This window comes from Mytilus trossulus, chromosome 5, assembly GCF_036588685.1.
Source record: "Mytilus trossulus isolate FHL-02 chromosome 5, PNRI_Mtr1.1.1.hap1, whole genome shotgun sequence".
NCBI lineage: Eukaryota > Metazoa > Mollusca > Bivalvia > Mytilida > Mytilidae > Mytilus > Mytilus trossulus.
In genome coordinates, this window is record NC_086377.1 from 19901793 (window position 1) to 19913262 (window position 11470).

Genomic DNA, 11470 nt, shown 5'->3' on the forward strand with positions numbered 1-11470 from the left:
CATGTTTATATACTGATTGAACTCTTGCTTTATATGTTTAATGTTGTGTGCATGACTCGATATGTATGTTTTGTTTTATTTGTTGTTATGTCGGTTTTAAAAGCTCTTCAGAGCTTATGTTTGTAATTGCTTGCTTATACCGACTCTAAATAAAGCTTTATGTCTTATGTCTTATGTCGTGATATTACATGATACAACGAATTGCTTCAAAAAATGGGAATTTGAGAAGAATTCACAGAATTCACAGAAGATACAGACTTTGGCAGATATCGCCGGGAACAAATATGTATGATACCATTTGAATCAGAAGCAAATTTTGTCACTGTCTGCAATGTACCAAACTAAAACAGCTGCGTCTATCAAATATATTATATATCTTCTGTTTTGTGTATATAAATATTGTGCATATAATTGTTGGTATAACTTATTATGTGAATGTACATGTGCAAATAAGAAGGAATTCATTATATAAAAAAAAGTTGTCACTTATATCATCGATACAAGTTATTAATTTTATTTAGATGTTTGTCACCCTTTGAAATTAATTAGCACGCTTGGCGTTTTGACGTAAACGTAGCTACGCGCATGGGTCCGATTTCGTTAGAGTCCGAGTTCGTCATAGTCCGAGTTTGTTTAAGGCCGAGTTTGTATAGTTGCGGAAAAGACAATGACGGAAAGAGCTAGACAGAAAAATAACAAATGCGACTGCAGAATATTCAAACCCAGGTTTGTTTATAGTTTATTATTAATGCAAATTAGTTTCAGTTCCTTAAATGACTTGTAAATCTTTAAATAGAGATGTTGTACCACAGGTGAATAACAGAAACGAACCGTCAACATTATTCAAATTCATTTATTTTGAAAGTAACTTTCCGGATCATATGAATCATTGCAAACATTATGATATAGCCAAATTACAAATACAAATGATGCATTTATGACTTATTTTACACATATATATCTTACACGGTTATTTAATGAAGCATATATAATTAAATTGTAACATATGTCTCAGTTAGTCCATTGGATGCACAAAGAGAGATAACTCTAACTTTACATTTAAACTAAACCTTAGGAAATCACTATGTGATCCTTGTAAACTCATCGAACCTTTAAACAAACTTATAAGTAAGGGTTGTCGTACCAATATTGTAATTAGATCTCTGAATATAGTTCACATTGGAACTAATATTGATTTTGTCATTAGAAAATTAAAACATTACTAAATTTCATTATCTTTTGAGGCGAGATTTATAGAGACACAGACACCTTAATTTTTATTTCTATAGAAGTTGCTCCTCACTATCCTACTACCTGTCGATACATTTATTTTTGGCATTGCACAAGTCATGTCTTCTTTGACTGTTAATGACTTTAAAATACTAAATCCCAGGGATGTGTTTTAGTTGATTTTAGTCTCTGATGTATGATTTTTTATTATTAATTGGTTTTGGCTTTTAACTAGCTGTCAGTAGCTGCGAGTACTCTCAAATTGTATTTATTGATTATTTGAAATCTAAATTTTCCCTTATTCTTACTACATTCATGACATTTGTCATGTTTGTATAAACTTTGTAAAAGATTTAAATTAATTTTTTTAAAACTGTTTTTTTTCTAAAGTGAATATTGATGAATATTTACGAAGGGTTAAATATTTCTCAGTGGTGTCTTGCCATGGCTTTGTTTGAACTTGTTTGTTTTCTTTTTGGTCTTGAATGTTTGTCTCTAATATTTTATTAACTGTGCATTTGCATTCAGATATTTATTCGTTCATTGTGTATAAATTAGGAAATAATTCTTTCATTCCATGCTCTATGCTCATTTTAACATGGGTAGGCATTATATTTGTTAATATCTTAATACCGAGCGTTAGCAAGGTATTAAATGTTTACAAATATAATGCCTACCCATGTTAAAATGAGCATAGAGCATGGCATGATAGAATTATTTCGATTCTAATAATAGGAATGTTTTGAACTTTTGTACTTCGAAGCGTACCTATAGTACACGCTCGAAATGTCCCCATTTTGTTTGATGAACAAAAACCTTATAGAAAAATCAACAGTTTATCAACAAAAAAAAACAAAAACATTTAAACTAACTTTTAGAATGTTTTTATTTACAAATGATTTAATTTCCTAGCAATCAATACCATAAAAAAAGTCCATTTTGATCTCTGGCGTTGTTCAAAATTCATCTGACGTCGCAATTTCAATTGTGACGTCAATCACGTGCAGCCCATGTTCTATTCGAATTAGAACATGGCTTTGTACCCAAAGCTAAAGAAGAACGTCATATTAGAATGTACGTTTTTGATTGAGTAAAATCTGCCAATTGATATTTTATCGTGTGTTTTTCTATGTTGTGATGTTATGCTATTGTTTCAGAAAAAGGGAGATGGTTTGGATCCATTAAAACGTTTAATCCCGCTGCAAATGTTTGCATCTGTTCTAAGTCAGGAATCTGATGTACTGTAGTTGTCGTTTGTTTATGTAATATACATGTTTCTCTTTTTTTTTTTTTACATAGATCAGACTGTTGGTTTTCCCGTTTGAATGGTTTTACGCTATTAATTTTGGGGCCCTTTATAGCTTGTTGTTCAGTGTGAGCCAAGGCTCTGTGTTGAATGCCGTACATTGACCTATAATGGTTTACTTTTTTTTAAATTGTTATTTGGATGGAGAGTTGTCTCATTGGCACTCACACCACATCTTCCTATATCTACTTAGTCCGAAAAACAGTCTGCAACTTTTTCAACTTCTAGTCCGGAGGCCAATATTCAGACATTTTTCTTTTTGGTCCAAACAAAGTTTTGCAAAAACTTACTAGTGCGAATGAAATTTTACTAATCTTGGGCATCAGATTATAGTGGCTAACCGTCATGACCGTGCAAACTGAAATAATTACATGTATGATGTCTTGGAAGACTATTTATAAATTTTTGCTTTGACGTAAAAAAATAAATAATAGCCTTTCAAGATGTTATAATTATTGTGTCAGCACGTACCCACATGTGGGTATGAATAGTCAAATCGCTGTTTGTAGGCTACATCAAAACACATCTGTTTTTTTTTAATAAAATGGCATTGGCATGATTGGATCGGTAATGAATAGTAAAATAAATATGGAATTTGTCGCAATTAGTGAATAAATTCATTTTATTAATCAAAACTACTCAGAAGTTTTATAAATATTTATATATATTGGTAAGTGAACAGTTTTTTCTCAATAAATATTCTTTAAAAAATGAAAGAGAGTGATATTTTGTGGGGAGGACATTGCTTAGTTATCATGAACTGGATGCTTAAGAAATAGTTTGGTAAATAAAAGAATTGTATATGGAATACAGTACGTATATGGAATACATTAATACTGTTTTAACTTTACAGAAATCATGAAATGAAATGAAAGATGTTACGTACTCAACATAATGCACCATTCTCAACAAAGATATTATTTAATGTATACAGACGAATTTAAAGTAAAATTATTTTCATGAGAATTTATACAGAAAACTACTATTAAAGATTGGAAAAATGCCATAAATAGTTAAAGTATACAGAATTAAAGATATTAAGAACCTTCTAAAACCACAAAGACACCATGAATCAACAAAACTTATTTTTTTTATAAATGATTAAAACTAATTCCAGAGTAAGTTAATATGTAAAGATGAATTTATATTACAGTTATTTTATTTTAGGATTGAAGGAAAACTGCCATGTGTCTCATTAGGGAATTCTTTTTTGGACAACTGTCTAGATAATGAAGGGGAAATAACTGGAATATGTTTTCAAAAAGTTGATGAGGGAAAAGTAAAACCAATCATAGATGCTGACGAGCTTTTGAAGGTTGATTGGCAGCGTGTTCCAAGAACAAGTGCAGTGCCACATCAGTATTTAGAACTAGATTATCAAACAGCACCATCTGAGAAATGGCAAATATTTGCCAATGTTCTGGCAAATTTAAGAACTGCTTTGCTTGTTCAGGTAATAGTCATTTTAACTTTTTCAACACCAGACAAATACATCTTAAAGGAAATCATTTATTGAAATGTCATGTTAACTGTGCAAGACCTTTATGGGTAGTATATATAAAAAAGAAGATGTGGTATGATTGCCAATGAGACAATATTCTGAGAAAGGTTGATAAACTTAGTATTTTTGAAAGTAAGCAGAGGTTTTGAATGTTTTTTTTACCCAAGTGCCAGTGGGCTTTTGGTTTAGTAATTGTTCAAGCATTACTGTTGGTGTATTAACACTCTTTAACACCACTATCAGTGATATTGTTGGCTTTTTTTAAAACTACCTCTACCTTTTTTTATTGGAAAAATACGTTCAATTTTCTAATTTCATCAAATTGGGAAATTTATGATAAAACAAGAATTTGACTGAAACTTTAATTTACAGACCCCCTGTTCAAGAGTCAAACCCTGCTTTGAAATGAGACCCCTTTTTGACAGTGATGGTACATGAATAGACCTTCAAATCTGCACATATAGCATGTATAGCAATTTTAGACATGAAAAATGCATAAATGAGTGTTTTTTAGTTTGTATCCATGCACAATTACTACTGAGACTGCACTGTTTAGGAAAAAAGTTGACTTTTTGGGAATAATTTTAAGCCATTTTTTTTTCAAATTTGGATTCTTCTTCAGGGGAAAAAGAAAAAGCCTTTATTCTCCATAAATTTTAGGCAAACAATATCACTGACTATGAATACTGTATTGAAGAATTCTTACATCCACACAGGCCATTTGGTCTAATAATAATACATGTAATAAATGAAATTTTAATTGGACCAAAAACCATGTATAACTGAACATTGCCACATGTATGATGTACCTTGGGTATGACTGGGGTTGTCCAGGCACTCATCATTTTCGGCCATGATTTCCAATATAAACGTGAAAAAGAAACTACATTGCTATAAAATTATTCATGTCAGTCTTATGACAAAAAAGAGCAATGCAATGACCTGAATGACATCAAATTTAGATTTTTTTTAACTTTTGCAGTAAAATGATGTATTGAGGCTCAATTTATACAGGATGACCGCTAAGGCCATAATTAATAATAGGTTTGTTTGCTTAAACGCTACCTACCCAATAAAAAAACTGCCTATTCAAATTCTTTTATTGTCCTGATTTGAAGAAGGTTTTTTTTAATCAAATAGGCATGAACATGATGAAGACTAATAAACATTTGATACTTCAATTTCTTTTTTTTTTTTAAAGAAAGAAAATGCCTACCTACCTACCCACTGTCTCAACCTTAGGGTAGGTTTTGGGCAAACCAATATATTTTTAATTGTGGCCTAACTTTAACAAGGTATTACAATACAGCATATATAAGAAAGCTTAAATCAATGAACTTTAAATGAAAAAAGTCAACAAAAATTGCATGCAGTAATCATGGTAATGTATAATATATAAAGACATTTATTTTTTCTTGGGTACCAATTTTTTGTAGATTGAGGGAAAATATTATCTTTGTGGATATTTGATGTATTTGAATTCAGAGTTTTGCCAAATTTTGCACACTGAAATAAACATGATTAACTTGGCTCGTTTAATTTTTAAATTTTTTTGACAAAGTATTTACGTTGACCGTGTTGACCCTTTGACAAAAATACATAAATTTGAAAAAATTTGAACCAACCGTTTTTTCAGAAAAATTACACTGGTTATATAGCAGTTTGACAGACACCAATTTTGATCATTGAGAAGCTTAACATTCCCTATACAACACAACGTAATTAAAACGTTAAGCTGACTTTACAGAGTTATCTCCCAGTAGTGTTAGAAATGTTGTACATTGTTGAACATTTACGTTCGTGGTTCACCTATGTACCCACATAATCCATGAAAATTGCTATCCAATAAAATGAATAATAATAATAATGAATCCACAAAAATATAGATACTGTAAGATTAGTTGTATGATCTGTTATGGTTATCCATTTTTGGTATTTAAATAGTTGTATGATCTATTATGATTATCTATTTTTGATATTTAGATGACCCAGCATAATGGTGTTGCTCCTCCTACTCTTTATGATGGTTTCCACAGCAATGTTTGGCGAGGTGGTGGAGATGACGATAAGTGTACATCAACACATGTGTATAGCAGAATAGCAGACATACTGCCAGTTGTTAGACAGGCCGGAGAGGTAAGGTTACACATGTGTATAGCAGGATAGCAGACATACTGCCAGTTGTTAGACAGGCCGGAGAGGTAAGGTCACACATGTGTATAGCAGGATAGCAGACATACTGCCAGTTGTTAGACAGGCCGGAGAGGTAAGGTTACACATGTGTATAGCAGGATAGCAGACGTACTGCCAGTTGTTAGACAGGCCGGAGAGGTAAGGTCGCACATGTCTACATGTGAATAGCAGGATAGCAGACATACTGCCAGTTGTTAGACAGGCCGGAGAGGTAAGGTCACACATGTGTATAGCAGGATAGCAGACATACTGCCAGTTGTTAGACAGGCCGGAGAGGTAAGGTCACACATGTCTATAGCAGGATAGCAGACATACTGCCAGTTGTTAGACAGGCCGGGGAGGTAAGATCACACATGTGTATAGCAGGATAGCAGACATACTGCCAGTTGTTAGACAGGCCGGAGAGGTAAGGTCACACATGTGTATAGCAGGATAGCAGACATACTGCCAGTTGTTAGACAGGCCGGAGAGGTAAGGTCACACATGTGTATAGCAGGATAGCAGACATACTGCCAGTTGTTAGACAGGCCGGAGAGGTAAGGTCACACATGTCTACATGTGAATAGCAGGATAGCAGACATACTGCCAGTTGTTAGACAGGCCGGAGAGGTAAGGTCACACATGTCTATAGCAGGATAGCAGACATACTGCCAGTTGTTAGACAGGCTGGAGAGGTAAGGTCACACATGTGTATAGCAGGATAGCAGACATACTGCCAGTTGTTAGACAGGTCGGAGAGGTAAGGTCACACATGTGTATAGCAGGATAGCAGACGTACTGCCAGTTGTTAGACAGGCTGGAGAGGTAAGGTCGCACATGTCTACATGTGAATAGCAGGATAGCAGACATACTGCCAGTTGTTAGACAGGCCGGAGAGGTAAGGTCACACATGTGTATAGCAGGATAGCAGACATACTGCCAGTTGTTAGACAGGCCGGAGAGGTAAGGTCGCACATGTGTATAGCAGGATAGCAGACATACTGCCAGTTGTTAGACAGGCTGGAGAGGTAAGGTCGCACATGTCTACATGTGAATAGCAGGATAGCAGACGTACTGCCAGTTGTTAGACAGGCTGGAGAGGTAAGGTCACACATGTCTATAGCAGGATAGCAGACGTACTGCCAGTTGTTAGACAGGCTGGAGAGGTAAGGTCACACATGTCTATAGCAGGATAGCAGACGTACTGCCAGTTGTTAGACAGGCTGGAGAGGTAAGGTCGCACATGTCTACATGTGAATAGCAGGATAGCAGACATACTGCCAGTTGTTAGACAGGCTGGAGAGGTAAGGTCACACATGTCTAGTGTTTTACTGTGGATTGATTTATTTTCGTGGGTACTAATTTTTCATGGTCTAAGGAAAATTTGCATATTCGTGGATATCTAATTTCATGGTTTTGGCAAAGTCTGCATACATTCCTTTAGAAAATTTGTAATTTGTTGAAAATTGGAATTCGTGGTTCTCTTGTACCCATGAAATCCATGAAAATTAGTATCCAATGGATATTAATGAATTCACAGTATTTCGAACTGAATAAGGACATGTTTTTTTTTTAAAAAGGTGCACTTGGTGCATTGGCTTTACCAAAAGGGCACATAGATAAAAAAGTAAGTTACATATTCAGGGCTCACACTACTGACTTCTCTTTTTGAAACTGATAGGGAGAAGTGGTGAGATTTGAAAGACAAGTTCTCATTTGCTGGAGTCCCTACAATGTTTATGTGTTACTGTAATAAAAAGGCCCATATGTACATGGTGTACTTAAATCTTATTTTTATAGGACCGCAAAATTTTTGCATCATATAATGCTATCATGTTGTCTGCGTCGTTGTCCAAGGACGCATTTAGCATTTAGTTTTCCAGACAATAACTTTAATTTTAGTGAATAGATCTCTATAAATTTTTACCAGAAGGTTCAATACCACTAAAGGAAGTTGGTATTGATTTTGGGGGTTATGGTCCCAATAGTTTAGGTATTAGGTGCCAAAAAGGGGACTCAAAATTGGCATTTTTGTAGTTTTCAAACAATAACTTGTGTTTTTAATTATATGAATCTCTCCGAAATTATACCACAAGTTTCCATTCCATGAAGGGATGATAAATATTGACTTTGGAGGGTTATGGCTCAAAATGTTTTGGAATTAGGGGCTAAAAAAGGGAAAAATAGGTTTTTCTGGTCAATGGACAATTTTAAGACAATTTAAAAGCAGTGTAAGGAAGGTAGTTTTCAAAAACATTTAACATACTATGTTGGGTATATATTCGGATTGACCTCCCTTACTTTACTTGTAAATTATAATGCATATGAAAATGTCAGGTTTTAGACTTATTGCAAAAAAAGGGGGGTGATAGTAATTTTTCTCCAAAGGAGTAGGTTCGGTAAGGGCCATATTTGGCCCCAATTATAAAGTTCAAAGTTATAAGATAATAAATGTTTTAAGTTGCCTTAAAGACATGCTAGACAGATAAACAGAACTGTTTTTGTCAAAATTTAATTCTTACACGTTGAATTTTACATCCAAAAAAGGTCAAGATAAGGGATTTTGGTGAAATTTGACAAAATCAGCTAGATTTCAACCAAATAAAGGACCAGGAAACATAGAGCGCAGGCGTCGACAAGCTTAAGATTCAAATAAGACACGTAAAATGTCTTCACAAACATTATTTAAAAAGATCTTTGTTGTCGACGTATGCGCTCTATGTTTCATGTCCAATAATCTATGGAAATTTACCCATTTTCATTGATTTTTTCGTGAAAAATCAATATGGGTACAACTTGTGACGTCATAATGAAACGCAGAAACGTAAAATTTTCAACAAAATGGTTTTTATCCTAACTAGTCAATGTATTAGCTATAAATTATCGTGATATTGGTCGATAAATCCGAATTTGAAATTTACGCTAAAAAAGGGGGCCATTTTGGTACCTTATCGAACATACTCCTTTCTATAATTCCAAGTTTTTTTTAAATTGAAGAAGAAATCTTTAATTGCAAAATATTGCACAATAGATTTGTAAGATCTTGACATTTGCTTTGTGTTAGAAACCCATATTATGTCAAAACTTTTATCGCAATCCAAATTTAGAGCTGTATCCAGCTTGAATGTTGTGTCCATACTTGCCCCAACTGTTCAGGGTTTGACCTCTGCTGTCGTTTAAAGATGTTCCCTGTGAAGCAGCTGTTTTTTATTCATACCTGGGGAAACAATTAAAGAAACAATTCAAATTTAAAATTGTTTAATTTATCATATTTAGTTGCACTAGTCTTTTATTGTGTTTATGAAATTCAGTGTTTCTCATTAAAAAGATATATAAATCTAAAAAATTAAGCTGGGACATTTACATAAGATTCCCACAGTTGTTCAATTTTAATCAATAAATAAAAGTTGTGCCATTCATATGTCTGTAGTCATTATTGTAAGGTTCCAGATTTCATTCATAGCTGGTCAGTTTTTGGACTCTGATTCCTAGTTCTTACATTGTATAAAGAGCACATCTAAGAATAATTAGAGAAACAGATTTCACCACTGCATCTCGTTCAAATGGTATCCCTCCACTCTCCTGTTTATTTTGTTTATTATTCTCTAATCTTTATATTTAAGGTGGTACCTAACACTACAGGGAGATAACTCTGTAAAATCAGCTAAATGTTTTATTTACGTTTTATTGTTAAGGGAATATTAAGCTTCTCAATAATCAAAATCAGTGTTTGTCAAATTGCTAAATAACCAGTATAATATTTCTGACAAATGGTTGGTTCAATTTTTTTGAATGTTTTATATTTTTGTCAAAGACTCAAAGTAAATACTTTGTCAAAATTGTATGTGTTGGGTACCACCTTAAGCACTCCATTAGTATCTTTTCTGGATTATATCTTTTTATTTTGTTATTCTTTTTTCTTTGGCTAATTTTCTTTAGTGTTCTGTTTATATTCATCCAGATCCTTATATTATTGGACAGTGTAGTACATGTATTACTGTGTCTGTGACAATTCTATGTTCACATTTTAATATTCCCTTACAAATTTAACTTTCTTTTGTCAGCTTGCTCAGTGGGGGATCCAGAAATTTACATAAGTGGTGGCCCACTGACTGCCTAAGAGGGAGCCCACTCAGGTCATGTCTCAGTGATTCCCTATATAATCAACAAAATTTTTCCAAAAAAAAGGGGGGCCTGGGCCATCCTCTAAATCCACCTCTGATGCTGCTGTCTAATGAGTTGACATATTCCTGTCCTGATATGTATTGTACTATCCATTAACATTTGTTTTCAGGTGCAGATCCTTCTTTGTGCTGGGAAAAGGGGGGATAATTCCTTTAAACTGAAAAATACTGGTGCATGTATACATTTAAATAATAATGATGTTATACTAATTTTTCAGATGAATCTGTTGGAGCTTCAGACTATACTCCATTGTATGTTAGAAGGATTTAAGGTCATGGGAGAGCAAATGATACAGATCTTTATAGATAGAATTCTTAACATTACTGTTTTTGGCGAGAGTGAAACTGTCAGACCACCAGTAAAAAGTTCATTTGACAATTCTATAGATAATGGAGTCCTACACTGCTTAGTATATGGTAACCATGAGGATCAAATTTTAATTGAAGAGAGACGATCTCGAAATAGTCAAAATCATGGTAGAATACGTCAAAAAGTATTGTGTCCTAAAGTTCATACTGAAAGATTCCGATCCAGATCACGTTCTTCATCGCCTGGAGAGAATAATATCCTGGCCGAAATAGAAAACACACAAAATCGAGATCCAGATCCAGGGATTAATATGGAATGTTTGGTTCAAAATCCAAGTAACTATCTCGTCAAGTCTTCATGTTTACATAACTACGTTCAGTCATATGTACCAGATGTAGTTTATCTAAGAAATACAACTGGAGGACGAGTAGCCAAAATTATAGCGGAAATATCTGCCTATGATAAATATGGATCAAATATATCTTTTGAAACACATTTGAAACGATCTACTGAGCAGTGTTTTCAGAAGTGTATGGCGGGTCTGTCCAATAACCAGAAAGAAATAGCAGGACTTGTTGTAGTGCCTGATGGTATAAAACTCTTAGTGGTTCATAAGATTAAAACAACAAATAATATGTTTTCTTATGAAGTGAAAGAAACTGAGCTTGTCATATGGAGTGAAACTAATAAACTGTATGCGATTATGTTGAAGTTGATAGATTGTAGTTAGTTAATATTAAGTAAGAAATAAAGAAATCATAATTGAA

The 11470-nt window shown here is 33.7% G+C and overlaps 1 protein-coding gene across 1 annotated transcript; it reads left to right on the plus strand.

Annotated features, from left to right (window-relative positions):
* Nucleotides 1-643: 643 nt before the first annotated feature.
* LOC134718636 (uncharacterized) lies at nt 644-11470 on the plus strand. The gene is made up of 4 exons (XM_063581286.1): nt 644-726; nt 3704-3989; nt 6021-6173; nt 10612-11470. Exons 1-4 carry the CDS (start codon nt 668-670, stop codon nt 11431-11433), a joined length of 1320 nt encoding a protein of 439 aa, XP_063437356.1. The 5' UTR covers nt 644-667; the 3' UTR covers nt 11434-11470.

Bases quoted from the DNA above. Each gene is read 5' to 3' on its own strand.
- LOC134718636 (XM_063581286.1), top strand. From the start codon at position 668: ATGACGGAAAGAGCTAGACAGAAAAATAACAAATGCGACTGCAGAATA. The intron at 727-3,703 runs GTTTGTTTATAG...ATTTTATTTTAG, and splicing joins TGCAGAATATTCAAACCCAG to GATTGAAGGAAAACTGCCAT. The intron at 6,174-10,611 runs GTAAGGTTACAC...CTAATTTTTCAG, and splicing joins TTGTTAGACAGGCCGGAGAG to ATGAATCTGTTGGAGCTTCA.